The sequence below is a fragment of the Hemitrygon akajei genome, chromosome 11 (assembly GCF_048418815.1).
Source record: "Hemitrygon akajei chromosome 11, sHemAka1.3, whole genome shotgun sequence".
Classification (NCBI taxonomy): domain Eukaryota; kingdom Metazoa; phylum Chordata; class Chondrichthyes; order Myliobatiformes; family Dasyatidae; genus Hemitrygon; species Hemitrygon akajei.
Window position 1 is genome coordinate 86,880,606 of NC_133134.1, and position 27,634 is coordinate 86,908,239.

General features: G+C 55.7%; 1 protein-coding gene across 1 annotated transcript; it reads right to left on the minus strand.

Annotated features, from left to right (window-relative positions):
* Positions 1–1,041: 1,041 nt before the first annotated feature.
* On the minus strand, positions 1,042–26,059 carry LOC140736358 (aminopeptidase N-like). Its single transcript, XM_073062347.1, has 15 exons — positions 26,051–26,059; positions 25,001–25,144; positions 24,287–24,352; positions 23,893–23,958; positions 22,299–22,474; positions 19,548–19,624; positions 17,894–18,030; positions 11,642–11,697; positions 9,687–9,834; positions 9,272–9,363; positions 8,637–8,747; positions 7,967–8,134; positions 5,550–5,690; positions 2,342–2,420; positions 1,042–1,191 (listed from the first exon to the last, which is right to left on the minus strand). The coding sequence occupies exons 1-15, from the start codon at positions 26,057–26,059 to the stop codon at positions 1,042–1,044; spliced, it is 1,620 nt and encodes a 539-aa protein (XP_072918448.1).
* Between the last annotated feature and the right edge of the window lie 1,575 nt (positions 26,060–27,634).

Genomic DNA, 27,634 nt, shown 5'->3' on the forward strand with positions numbered 1-27,634 from the left:
GGTGTGCACACAGACATTTAGTGTATGAATCCACGTACTTGTTAGTTTGAACAACAAAGTACTTGTCAGTAAATACAGATCTCTCTGTGCCTCACTAAGCATTGTTATAAGCAGAAGTAGATTTTTTACAACAATACAATACACTAAACGTGTCCTAACCACGTTTATACAGCCACAACATAACTTCCCAACTCTTCTACTCAATGTCCTGGCCAGTGAAGGCAAGCTTGCCATCTGCCTTCTTCATTCCCTCTTTCTACTTTCCGATTTTATTTGTGTCCGCTTTCTATAAGCAATGGACTTGGACCTCAAGGTCCTTCTGTACATCACCACTGTTAGGGGTCCAGCCATTCACTGTATGTTGTGTGTATACTTCCCCTTCCAATGCCTTCTTACTCTGGTCTGGATTAGCTTCATCTGCCATTTCTCTGCCCATATTTCTAACTGATCCATATCCCAGTGGACCCTTTGTCAACCCTCTTCACTGTCCACAGATCTGCCTATCTTTGTGTTAGAGCACTACAACATAGAAACTGACCCTTCGGCCCATCCAGCCTGTGTCAACCCATTTTACTGCCAGGTCCCATCTACCTGCATCCAGACAGACAACTTCATTGTCGATAAGGGGGGGTTGGCTATGTGGGGTTATGTCTTATCATGTGGCCACACCATGAAGAGAGTCTGCAGAGAGTCACAGGTTAAGCTAACTTTACTGAGTTCTGTGCAGGACAGATCCAGCGGAGGTAAGGGCTCTGGTGCGCGTGATCTGATGCAGCTTCTCAAGGGCAGTCATTGGAGAGTGAAGATGGTCCGAGGCCCGGCTGGCTGGTCACGATCGTAGGACGGTGGGCACCCAGGGGAGGAGATCCCTAATGAACGCTCACTCCCGAGGGTGCTGGATGTCCTACCGAAGCCCCACATATGGGGGTTGCTGTTGAGAGAATAGGCCACGGCAGTGGACAACAACAGGGCCTGGTCCTTCCCATGGAGAAGTCCTGAATGTGTCCACGACTGCATCCGAGCGCTGGAGGGGGATGGTCTTCAGAGGTTATTGTTAACCCAATGGAAGATTTCCTGCTCGTTCTCCTTCCTCCACTGGATGTAAGAGGCTGTCCGCGTGATTGTCTGGTCCAGGAAACGCGAGAGGAACTGAAATCCACTGACCTCGGTGAACTGCCTGAATTCCTCGAGCTGGGAGCAGAAGAGGGAGCATGAGTTGAAGGTGGCTGAGGTTCCTACAGAGCAGACAATTGGCTGAGTCTGTGATTTACTACCCAGAACAGACTGTGAGGCCGAATAGGCCATTCAACCCATTGACTCAGCTGGGAGATCCAGCCTGACCCTGTGAATCCAGCTCCCGAGTATGATCTCACGATGTTAGATAGGGCCTAACATCATGACCCCAGCACCCCCAGACTGACCCCATGAATCCAGCCCCCATAGGGGATAGGATCTAACATCATGACCCCAGCACCCCCAGTCTGACTCCATGCTACAGCTCCCCAGACTGGCCTAATGAGTTGTCTCTTCCAGTCTGACCCCATGTTCCCAGCTCCTGAGCGTAGCCCTCAGTCTGACCCCATGATCCTGCTCTGACCCTGTGCCTGTAGCTCCCCCAGTCTGAACATGAAACACCGAGAGCATAAAGCCTTTCTTCCTGTCCATGTTCAGCAGGACCTCTGGCTTCTGGGCAGCTTGTAAACCCAGCCTAACCTAGTGCCGTGGGTTCAGAGTGCCACAGGAGCCGTCAGTGAAGCAGGGTCCTCACTGGGGTGAATGAGAGGCAGCCCGGGTCTTTGACCTATCCCAGTCGGAGATAAAGGGAGGGAGTTTCAGAGTCACTGGGTTCATTCACAGACGCCAGTGTGACCAAGGTTTGGGGTGGCAAGGGTTAACTCCTACAAGGACAATTCTCCTGTGTCTGCCCTTAGGGCACTGAGGCCAAGGGGTCAGTATCCGGGAAGGGGGTGATGTCCTCTCTGGGCAGCCCATCCCATAGTGTGGAGGAAGAGTGGCACTGCCCCTGGGCTGAGGCGTTTGATTGTGGGGTGGACATCTGAGATTCCAATGACTGCCAACAGGAGCTCCTTCACTGGGGTTTCAGGGTCACACTGGGGTTTCAGGGTCAGACTGGGGTTTCAGGGTCACACTGGAGTTTCAGGGTCAGACTGGGGTTTCAGGGTCAGACTGGGGTTTCAGGGTCAGACTGCGGCGAGGAAGAGCTCTCCATGCTCACCCCTTGGAACCGCTATGGGATCCTACTGTGCACTGCTCAATGCCCTTCTTCCCTCCTCCCCCCCCCCCCCCCCCCCCCACCAAGGCTACGCAGAGGGATACTGACCTCCTGCAGGTCTTCCTCGGTGGAGAATCTGGAGGTGACACCCTCAAGCAGACCCACGATTGCCTCGGTCGTGTTGAACCTGTCAGGGGGAGAGCACACCCTTGTTAACACCCCGTTAAAGGGATGTCCTGCCACCCAACGAACCGGTCTCCTGACCTGGCACCCTGGCCAACCAACCCTTCCCTCAGCCTCTCTCACTCCACAACACCAGCAACTGGAACTCACTGCCAGAGGAGATGTTGGCATCATTGCTGCCCAAAAGTGGCAGCAAAGCTTTGCAAGATGGTGAAGGAGGCATCAGGCATGCTGGCCTTCATTAGTTGGGACTTAATATATAAGACCATAGGATATATGGAGCAGATTTAGGCCATTTGGCCCATCAAGTCTGCTCTGCCATTCCACCATGGCTGATCCAGTCTTCCTCTCAGCCCAAGTCTCCTGCCTTCCACCCACCCTGTAACCCTTCCAATCAAGAATCTCTCAACCTCTGCCTTGAATATACATAAAGACTTGACACAGCTGCCAGTGGCAAAGAATTCCACAGATACACCACCCTCTGGCTGAAGAAATTCCTCCTCATCTCCATTCTAACAGGATGCCATTCTATTTTGAGGCTGTGTCCTCTGGTCTTAGACTCTCCCATCATAGGAAGTATCCTCTCTACATCCACTCAGTCAAGGCCTTTCACTATTCAATAGGTTTCAATGAGGTCAACCCTCGTTCTTCTGAATTCTAGAGAATAAAGGCGCGAAACCATCAAACGCTCTTCCTATGACAAGCCATTCAATCCTGGATCATTTCCGTGAACCTCTTTTGAACCCCCTCCAGTTTCAGCACATCCTTTCTAAGATAAGGGGCCCAAAACTGCTCACAATACACCAAGTGAGGCCTCACTAGTGCTTTATAAAATCTCAAAATTACATCCTTGGTTTTATTTTCTAGTCCCCATGAAATGAATGCTAACATTGCATTTGCCTTCCTCACCACAGATTCAACCTGCAAATTAATCTTTAGGAAATCCTGTGCAAGGACTAAGTCCCTTTGAACCTCAGTTTTTTGAATTTTCTCTCCATTTAGAAAATAATCAATCCTTTCATTTCTTCTACCAAACTGCATGACTATACACTTCCCGATGCTGTATTCCATCTGCCATTTCTTTGACTAGTCCCTAATCTGTCTGTCCTCCTGTAGCCTCTCTATTTCCTCAAAACTACCTGACCCTCTGCCTATCTTCATATCATCTGCAAACTTTCCAAAAAAGCCATCAATTCCATCCTACAGAATATTGACATTTAACCTAAAAAGAGTCGGTCCCAACACAGACTCCTGTGGAATGCCACTAGTCACCGGCAGCCAACCAGAAAAGCTTCCCTTTATTCCCACGCTTTGCCTCCTGCCAATCAGCCACTGCTTTATCCATGCTCGAATCTTTTCTATAATACCATGGGCTCACAACTTGTTAAGCAGCCTCATGTGTGGTACTTTGTCCAAGGCCTTCTGAAAATCCAAGTACACACCAATCAATTCTCCTTTATCTATCTTATTTGTTATTTCTTCAAAGAATTCTAACAGATTTGCCAGGTGAAATTTTACCTTAAGGAAACCATGCTGACTATAGCCTATTTTATGTCATGCCCCTAAGTACCCTGAGGCCTGATCCTTAATAATCTATTCCAACATCTTCCCAACTTTCTTCTGAAGAGTGGAGTGACATTTGCAATTTTCCAGTCTTTTGGAACTACTCTAGAATCTAGTGATTCTTGAAAGATCATTACTAATGCCTCCACGACCTCTTCAGACTCCTCTTTCAGAACCCTGGGGTGTAGTCCATCTGGTCCAGAATTTAGAAACTGAGTGGTTATATCAAAAGCGACAGGACACAGGTTTAAGGTGAGAGGGAGGAGACTGACAGGAGATCAGAGGGTTGATAATTGGAATGTGCTGCCAGAGGAGGTGGTCAAATCAGTCACAGACACTGTGTTTAAGAGGCACTTAGACAGATTTAAATAGGCAGGTATACAGTCCCAATGCAGGTAAATGGGATGGCTGTGGACGGGCAATAGGGTCAACGTTGACATGGAGTGCCAAAGGGCCTGTTTCTGTGCTGTATCACACCTACCGATGGGGGTCAGGGCACAGGATCTGATCCCCCACTATCCTATGCAGGATTCTGTAGAAGCTCGAGGGTCAAGGAGTTCCTCTGCAGAACTGCTGGTAAAATCTGAAGAACGGTGGGACCGAGCGAGGTATTCCCACAGTCTCAGTATGCAGAAGGAACACCAGTCTAGATCGGTGAGATTTGACACCTCAACCCCTCTCCCCGCCATAGCCTTTATCCCAGATGAAGGCACAGGTCAGTGGGTGACAGAAACAGCACCTGTGCTGAGTACCAACCACCCCTTTACACCCATCCCATTTTACATTCCCACTGACTCCCTCCAATTCCCACACTTTACCAGGGTGCCGAGTTACAGTGGCTAATTAAACCACCAACCCCACTCATGATTGGGATGTGGAGCTCCTGAGGGAGGGGCAATGAGGAGGGAGCTTTATGCTATGCGAGGGGTGGTGAGGAGGGAATGACATGCTGTGGGAGGGGGCGCGGTGAGGATTCTAAGACTCCCAGAAGACATCAGTTATGGTCAGCAGAGAGGCACAGTGGGTAGAGATGTTGCCTCTTGGTTCAATTCCCAGCTCCGTCACTGTGTCTGTGTGGTTTCCACATTCTCTCTGTCAACACACGGCTTTTCTCTGGGTGCTCCAGTTCCCTCCCAGATCCCAACCAGGCCACTGTAAATCTGTGGGTGAGGGTGAGGATCTGAGGGGGTTTCAGACTGACCTTTCATTGTGATTGGAAAGGAAGCCGGAATAAGACGTGAGGGAGAGGGAGGGGAAGGGGTACAGGAGTGGCAGGTGATAGGTGAAACCAGGTGAGGGGTAAGGCGGGTGGATGGAGGAGGGGGGATGAAGTAAGAAGCTGGAAGAGGATAGGTGGGTGAAGTGAATGGCTGAAGAAGATAGAATCTGATAGGAGAGGGCAGAAAGGGAAGGAGGAGGGGCAGCAGAGGGAAGTGATGGGCAGGTCAGATGAACTGAAAAGCTGGGAGTGGATAGCAGGAAAAGGTAATGGGTGCAGTGAAATTCTGTCTGCTTTGGGAAGGGCAGGAAATGACATGGAACTTGCCTCTGGGCAATAAAACCAGCTTACTGAGATGTGATGTTGCTCCAACTGGCCTTGATGAAGTCCCAGGCTGGTTTCTTGCCATTGATGTTCTGGGCAACCAAGGCAATGGTGGCTAAAGAGTCCTGTCTATTAATCTTCCACGGCATCAGGGTGAATGACAGGTACCTTTAGTGGAGAGAGAGAGATTGATCAGCAGATCTTGTGGATGTACCTTCTGGACATGATCTCCATTTGAGGACCTGGGCTGATCTATCTCTGCACATGGAGATGGTGGACACCCAGTGTATCACACACAAAACACTGGAGGAATTCAACAGGTCAGACAGCATCCGTGGAGGGGAATAAACAGTTGATGTTTCAGGCTGAGACCCTTCATCTGGACTTGGAGAGCAACAGTGGACTCTCACTGAATCCCTCTCAAGAGGAGGAATGCTCCTTCATGATGGGCACACCTTGAAACACACAGCATCTGCAGATTCTCTCTCGTTCATGATGGGCACACCTTGAAACACACAGCATCTGCAGATTCTCTCTCCTTCATGATGGGCACACCTTGAAACACACAGCATCTGCAGATTCTCTCTCCTTCATGATGGGCACACCTTGAAACAGACAGCATCTGCAGATTCTCTCTCGTTCATGATGGGCACACCTTGAAACACACAGCATCTGCAGATTCTCTCTCGTTCATGATGGGCACACCTTGAAACACACAGCATCTGCAGATTCTCTCTCGTTCATGATGGGCACACCTTGAAACACACAGCATCTGCAGATTCTCTGTCGTTCAGGGTAGGCATACCTTGAAACACACAGCATCTGCAGATTCTCTCTCGTTCATGATGGGCACACCTTGAAGAGACTTTGCAGTGGAGAATCAAATCGGAGACATGAGAGATTCCACAGAAATCTTCAGCACCACACACAAAACACAACAGGTCAGTCTATGGAGAGGAATGTTTTTGGCCATTGATGATTAATGCTGATGAAGGATCTTGGCCCAAAATATTGACTGTGTATTTTCATCCATAGATGCTGCTGACCTGTTGAATTCCTCCGGCATTTTGTACGCATTACTCTGGATTTCCAGAATTAGCAGAATCTCTTGTGTTTCTGAATTTTTACCCACCATCTGGAGTGATCCTGAGGCAAATCCAGTGGGATGATTGACAGGAGGGCTGGGGGCCAACAAATGTTGTCAGTAGAGGAAGCGAGTGGATGGGTTGTCAGGGCACCAGAGGGGACAGGGGCAGTTTCACCTGTAGTGTTCAGGGAGCTGGGCACCAATCAGAGGGTGGGGAGGAGCAGGACTGGTAGGATTCCTCTCCCACAGGGCTGGTACTGGCTCAATGGGCTGAATGGCCTCTTTCTGCAATTTCCTCATTTTAATAACATTCCTGTGAAACAGAAACACCAGGGATGGCAGTTCCTGGAATCTGGAGCAAGAAACAATCTGCTGGAGGAACTCAGTGGGCCGAGCAGCCTCTGTGGAGTTGGTGTTTTGGGTCCAGACTCTTCACTTGTTTTGTTCTAATTGCGTTCCTTCTTAAAAATGTTTAATAAATATGTTGCATTTATGTTTTTCCTGTGAATGCTGCTTATCTGATGCCATATAAGACATAGGACAGAATTAGGCCATTTGGCCTGTCAAGTCTACTCTGCCATTTAATCATGCCTGATCTATTTTCCCTTTCAACCCTGTTTTCCTGCCTTCTCCCCTAACCTTTGACAACTTCACTAATCAAGCGTCTATCAACCTCCGCTTTAAATAGTACCACTATCTTGGCCTCCAGACCCAGTTTTGGCAATAAATTTCATAGGTAAACCGCTCTGTAGCTAAAGAAATTCCTCTGCATCTCTGTTGGAATGGATGTCCTTCTATTTTGAGGCTGTGCCCCTAGTCCTAGACTCCCCCACTACTGGAAACATCTTGTCCATATCTAGGCCCAGAACCTGTGATGCTGCTGCAAGTAAGTTTTTCATTGCACCTGTACATGCACGTATACAGCAATCAACACGACCTTGACTTTTATCTGAACTGTTTCAACCCGAAACATTCTCCTCCACGGATACTTCCCAACCCAATGAGATCTGCCAGTAGCTTGTCTTCTGTTTTGTATGAACGGCATTTCCATGCGCTTGTGTGCTCGAGCTGATTCTCAGGGGAGAATGGTGGCAGAGCAAAGGGGAGGAAGCTTCTACTGGGAGTATCAGGAAAGGTTCAGAGGGACGTGGGGCAAATGCAGGCAAATAGGCTTGAGCCCAGATGCGTCACCTGGGCGGGGCAGAAGGGCCACTTTCCATGTGAGACTCTGACTCTCCCAGATCAGATTGGGGGCAGTGGAAAAACGCAGAGGTGTGAACAGTGGAGGCCTTGAGGACCAGAGGGGTGGGGATGACGGGAGACTGTGTGGCATCCGGGAGGGCTGGACATGGCGTACCTGGCCAGGATGGCGGTGTTGGCACTGCAGGCCAGGCAGTAGCGGAGTGTCTGGGCCTCGGCGGCGCTCTCGGCCAAATCGTACATCTTCCAGGCAAAGTCCCACTCGGCCTGGTCGCCCTCGGCAACCGACCGGCAGTACACCACCCTGCGTAGGCTGGGGGGGATCCTGGGGTTGGGGGAGGGGGAAGGTGAGAAAAAGATATTGGTTAAGACAAGCCTAAACGTAGGTAAATCTGTGTAGAGGTTTGGTCACTCTATTGCCAAGCTGGAGTGGATGCAGAGGAGTTTTACAAGGATGCGGCCTAGACCAGAGGCACATGTGGAAACGTTGGCCAGACTCGATCTTTATCCACTGGAGTCAGGGGTGACCTCATACAAGTTTGTAAAATCATGAGGGGTGTGGATAAGGTCACAGTCTTTTCCTCAGGGTGGGGAGTCCAAATCTTGAGGGAAAGATGCAAGACAAGAGCAGAGAAATTTAAAAGAGCCCTGAAGGGTAGCTACTTTGCTCGGGGGTAGGGAGTACCTGGAATGAGCTGCCAAAGTTGTCGAGGCAAGAATAAAGCAAAACCCAAACCCCTGGGACTTGCCCCAGAGCCCTTGTAAACGTACCACTGGGGAGAGGGACTGGCAGGCTGTGGTTGGGCCACATGGCCTCAGGTACTCACGGGTTGACGTCCGGCTGTGCCATCCAGCGGGAGAAGAGGTCTCTGGCCGCCATGTTACATTTGCGCAGCCCGTTGGAGCAGGCGACGCCAAACACCACTTCCTGGGCCAACCTGAGTGGAGAGGAGAGGGAGGGTCTGGGCTCAGAGCTGATGGCAGGGGCAGGGTCTCCACCCCCACGAGCCCGGGGCCTGGTCTTCACACCTCCTCCAAGCCTGGAGGCCCAGCAAACATCAGTCTGGAGACCCGACCTTGCTGGGTGTGGTAGGGGGAGAGAGTGAGGGGAAAGAGAGAGGGAGAGGGGAAGTAGGAGTGAGGGGAGCAGGTGGAGGAAGGAGAGGGTGGCCGAAGGAGGAAGAGGAGGGAGAAAGGGAGGGAGGGAGGGAGCAGAAAGAGGGAGAGAGGGTGGAAGGATAGAGAGGTGGTGATGGGAGAGAGAGACACAGCTTAGCTCAGGCCCAGTGATGGGGGGTGGGGGGGGCGTGTGGTGTGGAAGAAGTAGGAGAAACGATGAGGTAGTGGAGGATGGGGACTGATGGGGGTGGGATGTTCTGGGACACAGCTTGGTCATCCGGGGCGGAGGGAAGGGTTTGGGATGTGAGGAGAGGGACACACTGGAGGTGGGCTTGTTACTCACTGCTCTCTGCCTTCACTGGGCACAGAGTGCAGTCCGGGACTAGCCAGCTCCACGTAGTCAAAGACAGGGCTGACCTTGCTCAGGACGTACTCCTGCTGGGACATGGGGAGGAGTGACACTGGAGCCCAGAGAATCTCCCCTGCCCTCCACCAATGGTCTCCTGTTTCGCAGCTCCCATCACCCCAGTGTCTGCCCAAAATCTCCCTTCTCTCCCCAACCCCCGGGTCTCTCCTCTACCCCTCCACTTCTCCCTCTGCTGCCCCCTCCCTCCCTCCCTCCTTCTTCCCTCCCGCCCCTCCCCTCATCCTCTCCCCCTCCATTCTCTGACCGTTGCCTTCCCCTCCCCCTTCCCTATACCCCTCCCCACTCTCCAGGCCCCTCTCCCAATTCCAGCCTCCCTCCCCTACCCCCTCACCTCCAGCAGGTTGTAGGCGGGGTTCTCCCTCAGCACCAACTCCATGAAGTCCAGGTGTGTTCTGAGGGTGTCCCAGGGCAGGGACTCGGTCTCCGTGTGCAGGTAGCGTGTCGTCTCCAGAGCACGTGTGATCCTAACGTGCTGCCCACTGCTCCCACAAAAACACAGGTCGGCTCACCTCCGAAACAGCCTGCCTTTACCGAGGGTGGGAGGGGGGAGGCCACGGGAGGAGGAGGGAGGCTGTGAGGAGGGATCGCCTAGGGAGGGGTGGGGAGGAGGGAGGCTGTGAGGAGGGATCGCCTAGGGAGGGGTGGGGAGGAGGGAGGCTGTGAGGAGGGATCGCCTAGGGAGGGGTGGGGAGGAGGGAGGCTGTGAGGAGGGATCGCCTAGGGAGGGGTGGGGAGGAGGGAGGCTGTGAGGAGGCATCGCCTAGGGAGGGGTGGGGAGGAGGGAGGCTGTGAGGAGGGATCGCCTAGGGAGGGGTGGGGAGGAGGGAGGCTGTGAGGAGGGATCGCCTAGGGAGGGGTGGGGAGGAGGGAGGCTGTGAGGAGGGATCGCCTAGGGAGGGGTGGGGAGGAGGGAGGCTGTGAGGAGGGATCGCCTAGGGAGGGGTGGGGAGGAGGGAGGCTGTGAGGAGGGATCGCCTAGGGAGGGGTGGGGAGGAGGGAGGCTGTGAGGAGGGATCGCCTAGGGAGGGGTGGGGAGGAGGGAGGCTGTGAGGAGGGATCGCCTAGGGAGGGGTGGGGAGGAGGGAGGCTGTGAGGAGGGATCGCCTAGGGAGGGGTGGGGAGGAGGGAGGCTGTGAGGAGGGATCGCCTAGGGAGGGGTGGGGAGGAGGGAGGCTGTGAGGAGGGATCGCCTAGGGAGGGGTGGGGAGGAGGGAGGCTGTGAGGAGGGATCGCCTAGGGAGGGGTGGGGAGGAGGGAGGCTGTGAGGAGGGATCGCCTAGGGAGGGGTGGGGAGGAGGGAGGCTGTGAGGAGGGATCGCCTAGGGAGGGGTGGGGAGGAGGGAGGCTGTGAGGAGGGATCGCCTAGGGAGGGGTGGGGAGGAGGGAGGCTGTGAGGAGGGATCGCCTAGGGAGGGGTGGGGAGGAGGGAGGCTGTGAGGAGGGATCGCCTAGGGAGGGGTGGGGAGGAGGGAGGCTGTGAGGAGGGATCGCCTAGGGAGGGGTGGGGAGGAGGGAGGCTGTGAGGAGGGATCGCCTAGGGAGGGGTGGGGAGGAGGGAGGCTGTGAGGAGGGATCGCCTAGGGAGGGGTGGGGAGGAGGGAGGCTGTGAGGAGGGATCGCCTAGGGAGGGGTGGGGAGGAGGGAGCTCTCTACGCACTGTCCCAGCAGTTTGATTGATAAGAAGCAGGATTAGGCCACTCGGCCCCTTGAAATTGCTGTCCTTGGCTGTCCTTCGCCCTGCACTGTCTTTACTCTCTCCACACCCTGGGATACCTGTACGTTTCTCACCCACCAGCCCTGGCCCATACGTACTCAGCTGTCTGAGGTGGGTGGGTTCCTGGTGAATTCACTGCCCCAATGACACCAGCTCAAATTCTCACCTCAACCTCCAGGTATCCCCACTTGTTGAGGGGCAGGGTGCACCTCTCAACCTCCACCAGCCCAACGCATCACCCGACACTGGTCTGAGAGCTTCACAGCGGGACACAGGCCCTTCAGCCCCCTATCTCTGCTGGTCCTGTTGGCCTAATTCTGAGTGGAACCACAAGCTCTGTGTCCGGCTCCACACCCACTGGCTGACCTGATGTGTTTTCCCACCGCGTCCCCTCTGTCTGGGTTTGGGCCGGATCGGGGTGGACAGTGGCCACAGCCAGCCAGCTGGGCGACCCCTGGTCATGGTGACTGGGACGTGCCAGGACAATGTCACAGGCCGATTCCCCACTCCTGACACAATTAACCACACCTTCTTCCTTCCACGCCTTGCCACCGCGCCACCATTGCACCTACCGAGCAAGGCTGAATGCATCATCGATGAGCTGAGCCCGGTTGATCACTGGGATGGCCTGGTGGAGGAGAAAGAGAGGTTGATGAAGGATCAGAGAGTACTTCCTGATGTTCAGCTGGTCAAGCTCATGGTAAGGGGGAACAGGGGCATGTTAGGGGCCCGGGGAAAGTGGGGGTGTGTCAGGGGCCTGGGGAATGTGGGGGTGTGTCAGGGACCCGGGGAATGTGGGGGTGTGTCAGGGGCCTGGGAATGTGGGGGTGTGTCAGGGGCCCGGGAATGTGGGGGTGTGTCAGGGGCCCGGGGAATGTGGGGGTGTGTCAGGGGCCCGGGAATGTGGGGGTGTGTCAGGGACCCGGGGAAAGTGGGGGTGTGTCAGGGACCCGGGGAAAGTGGGGGTGTGTCAGGGACCCGGGGAAAGTGGGGGTGTGTCAGGGGCCCGGGGAATGTGGGGGTGTGTCAGGGGCCCGGGAATGTGGGGGTGTGTCAGGGACCCGAGGAATGTGGGGGTGTGTCAGGGGCCTGGGAATGTGGGGGTGTGTCAGGGGCCCGGGGAAAGTGGGGGTGTGTCAAGGACCCGGGGAATGTGGGGGTGTGTCAGGGGCCTGGGAATGTGGGGGTGTGTCAGGGGCCCGGGAAAAGTGGGGGTGTGTCAGGGGCCTGGGGAAAGTGGGGTGTGTGTCAGGGGCCTGGGAAAAGTGGGGGTGTGTCAGGGGCCCGGGAAAAGTGGGGGTGTGTCAGGGGCCTGGGGAAAGTGGGGTGTGTGTCAGGGGCCTGGGGAAAGTGGGGGTGTGTCAGGGGCCCGGGGAAAGTGGGGGTGTGTCAGGGGCCCGGGGAAAGTGGGGGTGTGTCAGGAGACCGAGGAAAGTTGGGGTGTGTCAGGGACCTGGGGAAAGAAGGGGTGTGTCAGGGGCCCGGGGAATGTGGGGGCGTGTCAGGGGCCCGGGGAATGTGGGGTGTGTGTCAGGGACCCGGGGAATGTGGGGGTGTGTCAGGGGCCCGGGAATGTGGGTGTGTCAGGGGCCCGGGGAATGTGGGGGTGTGTCAGGGACCCGAGGAATGTGGGTGTGTCAGGGGCCCGGGAATGTGGGTGTGTGTCAGGGACCCGGGGAATGTGGGGGTGTGTCAGGGGCCTGGGAATGTGGGGGTGTGTCAGGGGCCCGGGAATGTGGGTGTGTGTCAGGGGCCCGGGAAAGTGGGGGTGTGTCAGGGACCCGGGGAATGTGGGTGTGTGTCAGGGGCCCGGGAAAGTGGGGGTGTATCAGGGGCCCGGGAATGTGGGGGTGTGTCAGGGGACCGGGAATGTGGGGGTGTGTCAGGGGCCTGGGGAAAGTGGGGGTGTGTCAGGGGCCCGGGAATGTGGGGGTGTGTCAGGGGACCGGGAATGTGGGGGTGTGTCAGGGACCCGGGGAATGTGGGGGTGTGTCAGGGGCCTGGGAATGTGGGGGTGTGTCAGGGACCCGAGGAATGTGGGTGTGTCAGGGGCCTGGGGAAAGTGGGTGTGTCAGGGGCCCGGGGAATGTGGGGGTGTGTCAGGGACCCGAGGAATGTGGGTGTGTCAGGGGCCTGGGAATGTGGGGGTGTGTCAGGGGCCTGGGAATGTGGGGGTGTGTCAGGGACCCGAGGAATGTGGGTGTGTCAGGGGCCCGGGGAATGTGGGGGTGTGTCAGGGACCCGGGGAATGTGGGGGTGTGTCAGGGACCCGGGGAATGTGGGGGTGTATCAGGGACCTGGGGAATGTGGGTGTGTGTCAAGGACCCGGGGAATGTGGGGGTGTGTCAGGGGCCTGGGAATGTGGGGGTGTGTCAGGGACCCGAGGAATGTGGGTGTGTCAGGGGCCCGGGGAATGTGGGGGTGTGTCAGGGACCTGGGGAATGTGGGGGTGTGTCAGGGACCCGGGGAATGTGGGGGTGTGTCAGGGGCCTGGGAATGTGGGGGTGTGTCAGGGACCCGAGGAATGTGGGTGTGTCAGGGGCCCGGGGAATGTGGGGGTGTGTCAGGGACCCGGGGAATGTGGGGGTCTGTCAGGGGCCTGGGGAATGTGGGGGTGTGTCAGAGGCTTTCTTCCCTTTCTCTCTCTCCCTCTCATTTTTCGTCCTCCCTCCGGCTCCCCTTCTCCTTTGTTTCTGTTTCCCTCCGTCCATCTACTCTCTCCGTCACACTTTCCTCACTGCCTCTCCCCATCCTTCTCCCTCTCCTCATTCCTACCTCCTCGCCCTTGCTCCGCTCCATCCCTCCTCCCTGCCACTGCCTCGCCCCCTCCCTCCCACTGTCCCTCCTCCTCCCTGCCACTGCCTCGACCCCTCCCTCCCACTGTCCCTCCTCCTCCCTGCCACTGCCTCGACCCCTCCCTCCCACTGTCCCTCCTCCTCCCTGCCACTGCCTCGACCCCTCCCTCCCACTGTCCCTCCTCCTCCCCGCCACTGCCTCGACCCCTCCCTCCCACTGTCCCTCCTCCTCCCCGCCACTGCCTCGACCCTTCCCTCCCACTGTCCCTCCTCCTCCCTGCCACTGCCTCGACCCTCGCTCCCACTGTCCCTCCTCCTCCCCGCCACTGCCTCGACCCTCCCTCCTAATGTCCCTCCTCCTCCCTGCCACTGCCTCGACCCTCGCTCCCACTGTCCCTCCTCCTCCCTGCCACTGCCTCGACCCTCCCTCCCACTGTCCCTCCTCCTCCCTGCCACTGTCCCTCCTCCTCCCTGCCACTGCCTCGACCCTCCCTCCCACTGTCCCACCTCCTCCCTGCCACTGCCTCGACCCTCCCTCCCACTGTCCCTCCTCCTCCCTGCCACTGCCTCGACCCTCCCTCCCACTGTCCCTCCTCTCTGCCACTGCCTCGCCCCCTCCCTCCCACTGTCCCACCTCCTCCCTGCCACTGCCTTGACCCTCCCTCCCACTGTCCCTCCTCCTCCCTGCCACTGCCTCGACCCTCCCTCCCACTGTCCCGCCTCCCCGCCACTGCCTTGCCCATCCCTCCCACTGTCCCTCCTCCTCCCTGCCACTGCCTTGACCCCTCCCTCCCACTGTCTCTCCTCCTCCCTGCCACTGCCTCGACCCCTCCCTCCCACTGTCCCTCCTCCTCCCTGCCACTGCCTCGCCTCCTCCCTCCCACTGTCCCTCCTCCTCCCCGCCACTGCCTTGCCCCCTCCCTCTCTCTGTCCCTCCTCCCCGCCACTGCCTCGACCCTCCCTCCCACTGTCCCTCCTCCTCCCTGCCACTGCCTCGCCCCCTCCCTCCCACTGTCCCTCCTCTCTGCCACTGCCTCGCCCCCTCCCTCCCACTGTCCCACCTCCTCCCTGCCACTGCCTTGACCCTCCCTCCCACTGTCCCTCCTCCTCCCTGCCACTGCCTCGACCCTCCCTCCCACTGTCCCTCCTCCCCGCCACTGCCTTGCCCCTCCCTCCCACTGTCCCTCCTCCTCCCTGCCACTGCCTCGACCCTCCCTCCCACTGTCCCACGTCCTCCCTGCCACTGCCTCGCCCCCTCCCTCCCTCTGTCCCTCCTCCCTGCCACTGCCTCGACCCTCGCTCCCACTGTCCCTCCTCCTCCCTGCCACTGCCTCGACCCTCCCTCCCACTGTCCCTCCTCCTCCCTGCCACTGTCCCTCCTCTCTGCCACTGCCTCGCCCCCTCCCTCCCACTGTCCCACCTCCTCCCTGCCACTGCCTTGACCCTCCCTCCCACTGTCCCTCCTCCTCCCTGCCACTGCCTCGACCCCTCCCTCCCACTGTCCCTCCTCCTCCCTGCCACTGCCTCGCCTCCTCCCTCCCACTGTCCCTCCTCCTCCCCGCCACTGCCTTGCCCCTCCCTCCCACTGTCCCTCCTCCTCCCTGCCACTGCCTCGACCCTCCCTCCCACTGTCCCACGTCCTCCCTGCCACTGCCTCGCCCCCTCCCTCCCTCTGTCCCTCCTCCCCGCCACTGCCTCGACCCTCCCTCCCACTGTCCCTCCTCCTCCCTGCCACTGCCTCGACCCTCCCTCCCACTGTCCCTCCTCCTCCCTGCCACTGCCTCGACCCTCCCTCCCAATGTCCCACGTCCTCCCTGCCACTGCCTCGCCCCCTCCCTCCCTCTGTCCCTCCTCCCCGCCACTGCCTCGACCCTCCCTCCCACTGTCCCTCCTCCTCCCTGCCACTGCCTCGACCCTCCCTCCCACTGTCCCTCCTCCTCCCCGCCACTGCCTCGACCCTCCCTCCTACTGTCCCTCCTCCTCCCCGCCACTGCCTCGCCCCTCCCTCCTACTGTCCCTCCTCCTCCATGCCACTGCCTTGACCCTCCCTACCACAGTCCCTCCTCCTCCCTGCCACTGCCTCGACCCTCCCTCCCACTGTCCCTCCTCCTCCCTGCCACTGCCTCGACCCTCCCTCCCACTGTCCCTCCTCCTCCCTGCCACTGCCTCGACCCCTCCCTCCCACTGTCCCTCCTCCTCCCCGCCACTGCCTCGCCCCTCCCTCCCACTGTCCCTCCTCCTCCCTGCCACTGCCTCGCCCCTCCCTCCTACTGTCCCTCCTCCTCCATGCCACTGCCTCGACCCTCCCTCCCACTGTCCCTCCTCCTCCCCGCCACTGCCTCGACCCTCCCTCCTACTGTCCCTCCTCCTCCATGCCACTGCCTCGACCCTCCCTACCACAGTCCCTCCTCCTCCATGCCACTGCCTCGACCCTCCCTCCTACTGTCCCTCCTCCTCCATGCCACTGCCTCGACTCTCCCTCCCACTGTCCCTCCTCCTCCCTGCCACTGCCTCGACCCTCCCTACCACAGTTCCTCCTCCTCCCTGCCACTGCCTCGACCCTCCCTCCCACTGTCCCTCCTCCTCCCTGCCACTGCCTCGACCCTCCCTCATACTGTCCCTCCTCCTCCCTGCCACTGCCTCGACCCTCCCTCCCACTGTCCCTCCTCCTCCCTGCCACTGCCTCGACCCCTCCCTCCCACTGTCCCTCCTCCTCCCTGCCACTGCCTCGACCCTCCCTCATACTGTCCCTCCTCCTCCCTGTCACTGCCTCGACCCTCCCTCCCACTGTCCCTCCTCCTCCCTGCCACTGCCTCGACCCTCCCTCATACTGTCCCTCCTCCTCCATGCCACTGCCTCGACCCTCCCTCCCACTGTCCCTCCTCCTCCCCGCCACTGCCTCGACCCCTCCCTCCCACTGTCCCTCCTCCTCCCCGCCACTGCCTCGACCCTTCCCTCCCACTGTCCCTCCTCCTCCCTGCCACTGCCTCGACCCTCGCTCCCACTGTCCCTCCTCCTCCCCGCCACTGCCTCGACCCTCCCTCCTAATGTCCCTCCTCCTCCCTGCCACTGCCTCGACCCTCGCTCCCACTGTCCCTCCTCCTCCCTGCCACTGCCTCGACCCTCCCTCCCACTGTCCCTCCTCCTCCCTGCCACTGTCCCTCCTCCTCCCTGCCACTGCCTCGACCCTCCCTCCCACTGTCCCACCTCCTCCCTGCCACTGCCTCGACCCTCCCTCCCACTGTCCCTCCTCCTCCCTGCCACTGCCTCGACCCTCCCTACCACAGTCCCTCCTCCTCCCTGCCACTGCCTCGACCCTCCCTCCTACTGTCCCTCCTCCTCCCTGCCACTGCCTCGACCCTCCCTACCACAGTCCCTCCTCCTCCCTGCCACTGCCTCGACCCTCCCTCCCACTGTCCCTCCTCCTCCCTGCCACTGCCTCGCCCCTCCCTCCCACTGTCCCTCCTCCTCCCCGCCACTGCCTCGACCCTCCCTCCCACTGTCCCTCCTCCTCCCTGCCACTGCCTCGCCCCTCCCTCCCACTGTCCCTCCTCCTCCCTGCCACTGCCTCGCCCCTCCCTCCCACTGTCCCTCCTCCTCCCTGCCACTGCCTCGACCCTCCCTCCCACTGTCCCTCCTCCTCCCTGCCACTGCCTCTACCCTCCCTCCCACTGTCCCTCCTCCTCCCTGCCACTGCCTCGACCCCTCCCTCCCACTGTCCCTCCTCCTCCCTGCCACTGCCTCGACCCTCCCTCCCACTGTCCCTCCTCCTCCCTGCCACTGCCTCGCCCCCTCCCTCCCACTGTCCTTCTTCCTCCCTGTCACTGCCTCGACCCTCCCTCCCACTGTCCCTCCTCCTCCCTGCCACTGCCTCGCCCCCTCCCACTGCCTCACCCCCTCACTCCCTCTGTCCCTCCTCATCCCTGCCACTGCCTCGCCCCCTCCCTCCCACTGTCCCTCCTCCTCCCTGCCACTGCCTCGCCCCCTCCCTCCCACTGTCCCTCCTTCTCCCTCCCGGCATGAACTTACATCCCTATTTCTCATCAGTTGGATCAGCAACCGGTCCCAGTTGTCATCGTCATAATTAACTCTGTAAACGCCAACAGCGTTGATATTTGCCAACACCCAGGTCTGATCTCTCACCACCATCTGGCTCACGTACACCTCTGAGGGAACATCCCAGACAGGGATCAGACACAGAGTGAAACTCCCTCCACACCATCCTATCACACACTCTTGGGGTCAGACACAGAGTGAAACTCCCTCCACACCGTCCCATCACACACTCCCGGGGTCAGACACAGAGTGAAACTCCCTCCACACCGTCCCATCACACACTCCCGGGGTCAGACACAGAGTGAAACTCCCTCTACACCATCCCATCACACACTCCCGGGGTCAGACACAGAGTGAAACTCCCTCCACACCATCCCATCACACACTCCCGGGGTCAGAAACAGAGTGAAACTCCCTCTACACCATCCCATCACACTCTCCCGGGGTCAGACACAGAGTGAAACTCCCTCTACACCATCCCATCAGACACTCCCAGGGTCAGACACAGAGTGAAGCTCCCTCCACACCATCCCATCACACACTCCCAGGGTCAGACACAGAGTGAAGCTCCCTCCACACCATCCCATCACACACTCCCGGGGTCAGACACAGAGTGAAACTCCCTCTACACCGTCCCATCACACACCCCCAGGGTCAGACACAGAGTGAAGCTCCCTCTACACCATCCCATCACACACTCCCAGGGTCAGACACAGAGTGAAGCTCCCTCTACACCGTCCCATCACACACTCCCGGGGTCAGACACAGAGTGAAACTCCCTCCACACCGTCCCATCACACACCCCCTGGGTCAGACACAGAGTGAAGCTCCCTCTACACTGTCTCATCACACACTCCCGGTGTCAGACACAGAGTGAAGCTCCCTCTACACCGTCCCATCACACACCCCCAGGGTCCGACATAGAGTGAAACTCCCTCCACACCGTCCCATCACACACTCCCGGGGTCAGACACAGAGTGAAACTCCCTCCACACTGTCCCATCACACACTCCCGGGATCAGACACAGAGTGAAACTCCCTCCACACGGTCCCATCACACACTCCCAGGGTCAGACACAGAGTGAAGCTCCCTCTACACTGTCCCATCACACACTCCCAGGGTCAGACACAGAGTGAAGCTCCCTCCAAACCGTCCCATCACACACTCCCAGGGTCAGACACAGAGTGAAGCTCCCTCTACACTGTCCCATCACACACTCCCAGGGTCAGACACAGAGTGAAGCTCCCTCTACACCGTCCCATTACACATGCCCGAGATCAGACACAGAGAGAGGCTCCCTCTATATTGTCCCATCTCATAGTCCCAGGGTGTGGACTAAATGGGTTGTAATCTGGGCAAATATCTTGGGACTTGAGGAGAATTCTGCTGCCGAATTATGTGCTGCCTTCTGACTCCTGCAGCCCAGGTCGCCAGAGAGTCTTGAGTAAGAGATGATAGTGACCAGAAGCCTGAATCTGGAGCCACGAGGAACTCGGCATGCTGGGTAGCACCTATGCAGGGAAATGGACTTTCTGGTCAAGTCCCTTCATCTGGTCATTTAACCCTTTATCCTGATTGGGGAAAGCGATACTGAGGGGGGTGGGGGGAATAGGTGGTGGTCCATACGTCTTGTTCTGTTGATCCAGATCATGTCCTGCAGGCTGGTGTTGCGTTGCCAGGTGACTGGGATGTACCAGCTGTACCTGAGGATGGAGACAGGAGGGTGGGTCAATCTCCAGTCTGCTCATCACCCCCCATCCCTCACCTGTCTGCCCTCAGGAATTGGGGGTGTAGTGCACTGGCCAACCAGCACCACCACTGTTGCCTGTCCCACAGACCAGGGGATCCAGCTTCACCACTGGGTGGCAAGGGAGGGCTTCTTGGTCACACAACACCGTGGTTCGGGGGACATCTCCTGATCAAGGTCTGGTACTTGGGGAGAAACAAACAGGTGAGGGGTGAGCGTTTATGAAACCGGAGGGGAGAAGGGTTTACGGAGGGAACATTGGATCTTGAGGCCCAGGAATGGCTGCCAACGGTGGAGTGATGGGATGAGGAGATGGTGGAGGGGAGAGAACATAGAAACAAGCCCTTTGTCCCAACTGGCCCATACCAACCAAGATCCCCACCTAAGCCAGTTTCAGTTGCCTCAGAGTGAAGAAATTGCCCTTTGGGTTCCTATTTAAATTCTCCCCTTTCACCTTCTGGTTCTTGATTCCCCAAAGTTGGGAAAAAAGGACTGTGTGAGTTCACCCTATCTCAGCCCCTCATGATTTTATAAGACGACCCCTCAGTGTCCTACACTACAATGAAAAAGACCTGAAAGGCTCAATCTTTAGTTCCTCAAGTTCTGGCACCATCCTTGCATATCTCTGCTCTCTTCCCAGCTTAATGGCATCTTTGCTATAGCAGGGTGAGCATCCCTAACAGCCATCCCACAATCTCTTTGACCCACAGCTGGTGCAGTGTATGAGCACCAGGACTAGAGCTGCCAGACTGGGCAACAGCTTCTTCCCCTGTGAAACTAATGAATTCCCTGCCATTACCAAGCTCTCGTCACCAGGAGAGCGAGCCGTTTACTCTTTACTGTATATCTGTGTTGTGCACTTCACATGCATTTTGAATTATATTTTATTAAATTATTCGTGGCAAATTTTTATGTGCTGTATGTGTGTGTGATGTATGCATTGTCGGTGCACTGTGGTCCAGAGGAATATTGGTTTGCTTGGTGGTAAATACATTCAGTCAGATAGCAATAAAGTTGAACCAACTGCAGTGTAATGTCCCAGCTCCTGTACTCAGTGCCCTAATTGATGAAGGCCAACATGCCACACCACCTTCACTATCCTGTCTACCTGCATCACCGCTTTCAGGCAACCATGTACTTGTATCCCAAGGTTCTTCTGTTCCACAACACTCCCCCAGGGCCCTGCAGTTCACTGTGAAAGTCCTGCTCTGGATTGTCTTCCCAAAATGTAACACCTAGCACATATCCAAATTAAACAAGTTTACAACAATCAGGGAGGGTTCCATCATATACCCCTCCACCATCAGCCACCTGCGGGTTCACCCTGGATCCCAGTAGCTCTCCTCACTGTCTTCATCCACATCTCTGGTCACCATCAAGTTAGTCAGTCAGTCATGATCTCCCTCACAAAACCTCCCTCTGACTGCAGATTAATCTGGCCCCTCAGAGTTTTTACCAATAATTTCAGGAAGGGGTTGGCCTTGGATTGGCCATGGTTGGGCTGTGCTAGGCTTGGATTGGCCGTGGTTGGGCTGTGCTAGGCTTGGACTGGCCGTGGTTGGGCTGTGCTAGGCTTGGACTGGCCGTGGTTGGGCTGTGCTAGGCTTGGATTGGCCGTGGTTGGGCTGTGCTAGGCTTGGATTGGCCGTGGTTGGGCTGTGCTAGGCTTGGATTGGCCGTGGTTGGGCTGTGCTGGCCTTGGATTGGCTATGGTTAGTTTGGGCTGTTCTTGGATTGGTGTGGTTGGGTTCAACAGGGCTTGGATTGAGGTGGGCTGGACTGGTCTTGGATTGACTGCAATCGGATCACATTAAGTGTTTGAGATTTATCACCTTCAGTCCCATTACTTTCAGCTTGCTCCTTACCCTTTCCCCAACAGCACACTCCCCACCATTCCCAGCAGGTTCATCCATTCCATCACCCAGAGACAGTAAATGTGTCTGTTCAACCCTTCATTCCAGCTCCCATTCTCTAACCTGCCAGCTGGTCGAAACCCCCGACAATCTGGCACTATCAGAAACATCATGAAGATGGACTGATAAATATTCCAGATTATTGGTTGTTTACCACCAATACACAAACATACCCTTAGGTGTTACCTTCAAGTGAAAGTGGTGGATTTAAACAGAGCCAGAAACAGGGTCCTGGTGGATTTAAACGGAGCCAGAAATGGGGCCCTGGTGGGTTTAAATTGAGTCAGAAATTGTGTCCCAGTGGGTTTAAACGGAGCCAGAAATGGGGCCCTGGTGGGTTTAAATTGAGTCAGAAATTGTGTCCCAGTGGGTTTAAATGGAGCCAGAAACAGGACACTGGTGGGTTTAACCAGAGCTGGAAATGAGGCCCCTGGTAAGTTTAAACTGAGCTGGAAATGGGGGTCCCAATGGGTTTAAATGGGGTGGGAAATAGATTCCAATAGGGACTTGGAATTAGGGTCCCACTGAGTTTAAAGAGAGCTGAAACATAGTTCCCTAAAAATTTAAACAGAGTGGGAAATGGGATCCCAGTGGGAGGACAGGGATCACACCTGGACCATTGGGATTCCCAATAAACCAGTAATGGGTCATTGATGTAACTATGTCAGATCCACCTTCTGGAACTCCACAGCCAGAGATTAGCCTGGGAATGCTCACCGGAACCTGGAGGGGCTGGACACCGTGGACAATCCATACAGGAGGAAGTGTTGCTGGGAGACGAGTCCGGAGCTGGTGTTCACGGTCACCATCGGGTAGCCTGGCTGCAGGGCCCAGCTGTCCAAGATGGATTTCAGGTTGGTGGGGAGGGTCACTGCTGACTGGTTGTTCGTGGCCTGGGGAGGGAGAGGGCAACAGGTGGGCTGGGGAATGAAAGGCAGAAAACCCTTGCAAATCCCACCCTCCATCCCTATTCCACCTCCAACCTGTCCAGATTCCTTCATTCCCTGTCACAACCCCATTCTCTCCAAATCATATTCCACCTTCTTCACGCAAGCCTCCATCTGCCCCAGAAACCTACTACTCCACCCACCCAGCACCTCCAGACCTCTCCATCCACCCTTCCCAAAATGCCACGTTGCACTCCACGCCCCTCCCCACATCATTGGAATCTCTCCATTTTCCCTCACCCTTCGCCTTCCTTCTCAGCCCTTCCATCTCTGACTCACACCTCTTTAACACTTCCTTCCCACCCTCCATGGTTCTCCCTGTCCTGCACCACTTATCCTCCATATATCCACAGTACGGATTGGTTGGACATGGCTGATTGGCTGGAGGCCCAGTTAGTCCAGCGTTGACTGGCTGGAGCCCATTTAGCCCAGTAATGACTAGCTGGAAACCCAGTGAGCCCAGCAGTGATAGGCTGGAGGTCTGGTAAGCCTAGCAGTGATTGGCTGGAGGACCAGTGAGTCCAGCAGTGATTGGCTAGAGGTCTGATGAGTCCAGTATTCATTGGCTGGAGACTCAGTGAGGCCAGTAGTGATACAATCACCTGGGCTGCAGTTCCAGATCCAGAGGTCCTTTATCCAGTTCTATCAAGGACCCTGGGACACCCTCATTCCCACATGGGTCATTGGTGTGGTTTGGGGGCAGGGTACCCCTTTGGTCAGCAGGATCCATCATTAGGGAAGATCTCCTCAGTTCCCAGATTTGGGATGGACCAGGCCTACATGGAAATGGATGAACATTGACAAACAAACCCACCCCTTCCGGAGCCAGAGAGCATCTGGACTGACCAGCGTTTACAAGCTGACCGACCAGTCCAGAAATTTAGAGACCTGTGGATTCTTGCAGCACAGAAAGAGACTCTTCTGCCCACTGGATCTGTGCCAGCCCTTGCAATTCCCAAACCAATCCCATTCCACAGCTCTCGGTCCGTATCATTTTCTGGCAGGTAATGTCCAGATACTTGTTCAAATTGTTGAGAGTGTTTGCTGCCACCATCCACTCAGGCAGTGCATCCCAGATTCCAACCCAGGGGGAAAGTTCCCCACCCCCGGATCCCTCCTAAACCCCTTTCCACTTCTTTATACCTCTGTCCCCTCCTACCACCAGGAGAAAATGTTTGTTACTATCCTATCTCTGCCCCCTGTCAGTTCTCTACTCCAGGAGGAACAGGCCCAACCTCCCTCATCTTTCTTCATAACGGAAGCTCTCTGTCCCAGGCAACGTCGTGGGGAATTGCCCCTGCACCCTCTCTGGTGCAGCCACCTCCTTCCTATAGCACAGTTTAGAGTTCGGAGTTTGCAGTTACCTTTTGCAGGTGAGTGCGGAGGTTGATGTAAGTCACCGTCCTGAAGCTGAACTCCTTCAGGTAGCTCTGTCGGGGTGTGACACATAGGGTGAGAGGCAGAAAGAGAAAGAGACAGAGAGACAGGGAAAGATGGGGAGAAAGAGAGAAGGAGGGAAGGGCAGAGACAGAGGGTCAGAAAGAGGGGAAGAGATGAAAAGAGAGAGAGAGAGTGAGAGGGAGGAAGAGCAGAGGAGAGATGGACAGACAGATACAGAGAGAAAGAAGGAGTGAGGAAGAGAGACAGACACTGAGAAAGAGGGAGTGTGAGAGACAGACAGGAGTGAGAAGGAGGCAGAGAGAGGACGAGAGAGAGAGAGAGACAGAGAGCTGATGAACATGGCTTCTTCCCTCTCACCAGGAGTCCTTGCAGGAAGACATTCTCAGTCATGAAGTTGGAGACCATCCGGAGAACAGACGCACCCTGTCAAGGAGGACGCGGGGAGTTAGGCAGTGGGTGACGGGGTGAAGGGTGCAGAGGTGAACTGTGTGGGACAGACTGAGTCAGAGAGGCACTGTCAGAGAGTCAGGGGAGAGTTTCTCACTTTGTACCAAGGACTCATGGGGGGGTCAGGGATGTAATGTGGGAGAGAACTGGAACACGTGGAGGAAACCCACAGGGAGATACACACACACGCACACTTACACACACACACTCACTCACTCTCACACACACTCACTCACTCTCACACACACACACACACACACACTCACTCTCACACACACACTCACTCACTCTCACACACACACACTCACTCACTCTCACACACACACACACTCACTCTCACACACACACACACACTCACACACACACACACACACACACACACACACACACACACACACACACACACACACACACACACACACACACACACACACACACTTACTTGTCAGACAGAGGGACTCTCAGGATTGGGAGGGGCGTGCGGAGACCTGCCTGGTGACCGGGGGATCGGGATCTAGAGTCACACCTCCCACCTGCTGTAATAGGTCTACATCTGTAATGGAGCCATCCTGTGCTCTGAGTGTCTCTCCCGCTGATCTACACCTGCCCCTCCCACACCCTCACCTTCTCATAGGAGATGTCGTTGAAGAGCTGGCTGATGCGCTGGCTGCTGCCGACCTCCTGCTCACTGACTGAGAGTGGGTGGGAGTTCGGCTGGGCGTCTGACTGCAGGCTGATACGGAGGCTCTTGCCCACAAACACAGAGTCCTGGTGAGGCAGATAGTGACAGGGTTAGCAGGGAATGTGAGCCAGCCAGGCCACAGGGGCCTGGTATTTGGCTCATTGGGTCACTGACTACCATCCCTCATGTCCGAATTGGTTTATTATTGTCATGTGTACTGAGACACAGTGAAAAGCTTGTCTCGCATATTGTTCATTCGGATCAGATCACTGCCCTGTGCATTTAAGTATAACAAGGTAAAACAACAGAATGAAGTGTCACAGCTGCTGAGAAAGTGCAGTGCAGGCAGACAGCAAGGTGCACGAGGTTGATTGTGAGGTCAAGGTGTAAACATCAGCCTTTAACTCAGTCAGAGAAAAACTCAGAGACCACAGTTTTTCACTCGATCAACTTTCTTTATTGTATCTTGATCGGAGGAGATGTCAGAGAGTCATGCTACACAACATGACCCCACTTTCCTCTGGTTACATCCTCAAATTACTTTATTCTTATAGATCATTAAAAAAAAGAACATTCCATATATGGAGTGTACATGTGCTGATCAGGCCAAGTTATATGCATAATAAGACATCTTGCTTTAATTCATTGGTTGATTCAAAGCCAAGGTTATTTTCAGTATATCCTTGACTGAACACACCTCCGTGCGCAGGAGACAAGCAGCATAGGTAGCAAGCACAGTTACAAAAGAAACAAATCTAACCAGAAGGCTACAAAGGTTCTTCTTTCTATCGAGCATGGCAGTTACAAATGTCTGGTCCAATAATTTCAATTCCCATTCCAAGCATCGCAATTACAAGTGTCTGCTGTAGTAATTTCAATTCTTGTTTCAAGCAGCACATACCAGTGGCCCTGTTCTGTGCCCTTACTCAACCCAACCCTAACCTATTAACCCTTACCCTAACATATCCTTTACTATTTCTACCTCCTCATACCTTGTACATATTCGCAAAGGAATCATCTTGAAGTACCAGTGAGCCATTCAGTAGTCTGACAGCGAGGTAGAAGCTGTCCTTGAGCCTGGTGGTATATGCTTTCAGGCTTTATGGGATGGGGAGATGTCTGGGATGGGTGGGACTTGGATTCTGCTGGCTGCTTTACTGAGGCTGCAGGAAGAGTGGACAGAGTCCATGGAGGGGAGGCTGATTTCAGTGATGTAGAAGCGTACACGTGGGGAAGGGAAGAGACACTGAGCTGTGCCACAACTCTGCAGTTTCGTCACCCTGGACAGAGCAGTTACCCTACCAAGCCGAGGTGAATCCAGGTATCGATAAAGATTGGTGACAAGGGATTGATGTTTCACACAGCTGAGCCTGTCATCACACCCGTGCACTGACGAGAACAGCCTTTGAATAGTTTGTGGGACAATTTGAGGATGCTCGGTTTCCAAATGCCATGATCTCGCAGACTGTAGTCCTCTCCCCCAGAACCTTAGTCTACATCACAATTCAGTGCATCCCTCAGCACAGACTCTATCAATCTGAACGTACCAGTTGGCAGCGTTCCCTCACAGACCTGCAGGCCCCGGACAGACGGCAGTGTGTTTATCCACCGGGCAGAAGATACATGCTCAAGGGCAGCTTCTACCCCTCGGTTATACAGCAATTAAATAGCTGTCCAGTACGATAAAATGGCCACCTGACCTCAAAATCCACCTGGCTATGATTTTTCACCATATTGCCTGCCTGTACTGCAGTTTCTGTGTAGTTGTTACACTTTATTTGGCTTTCTGATATCGTTACACATACATATATAGTCTTGGCTCAAAATGTCGACTGTTTTCTCCTGTCCATAGATGCTGCCTGACCTGCCGAGTTCCTCCAGCACTTTGGATTTGCAGCCTCTGCAGAATCTCCTGTGTTTTTGACATTTTTAAACTACTTCAGTTTACGGAGTAATGAACTGATCTGTATGGATAGTACTTTCTTAGTCCTCACTTCTCACACTGTGCATTTATTTTTTAATATTTCTTACTGGATCTTCCAGTAATTCTTTATGCATTGCACTGTACTTCTGCCACAAAACAACAAATTTCATGGTATGGCAGTGACAATGAACCTGATTCAATATGCGGGACAGCTTTTCACTGTATCTTAGCGCGTGCGATAATAGTAAACCAGTTTCAATTCCATCGTGGATCTGGGTGACATTTTGGAGTGATGTTGACCCACGGCCATGGGAGCATAACAGGTCCCACAGCCAGTGACGAGGGAGCTGCTACCCTCCCTTGTCCTGGAAGTAGCTCAGCTAAAGAATTGGATCATTCACAGTCATTTTATGGTTGAGCAGTCTCACTGTGTACGTTGGCTGCTGGATCCATCAGGTGCATGGTTGAACTTGTCTACAACCAATGCAAACCCGTGGAGCTAGGTGTGATTTCAGCCCCATCCCGATCATAGGTGATTATAACTCAATCCAGTCCCAAGAAAATCCTTCTCTTAATCTTAATAAAATCCAATCCCAGCCCAACCCCAATCCAACCCAATCCCAATCAAATCTTAACAAAATTCCAATTGCTG

Coding starts and splice junctions, on each gene's coding strand:
- LOC140736358 (XM_073062347.1), bottom strand. Junction 9,835..11,641: donor GATGCATTCAGCCTTGCTCG/GTAGGTGCAATG, acceptor TTGTGGGAGCAG/TGGGCAGCACGTTAGGATCA. Junction 5,691..7,966: donor AACACCGCCATCCTGGCCAG/GTACGCCATGTC, acceptor TCTCCACTAAAG/GTACCTGTCATTCACCCTGA.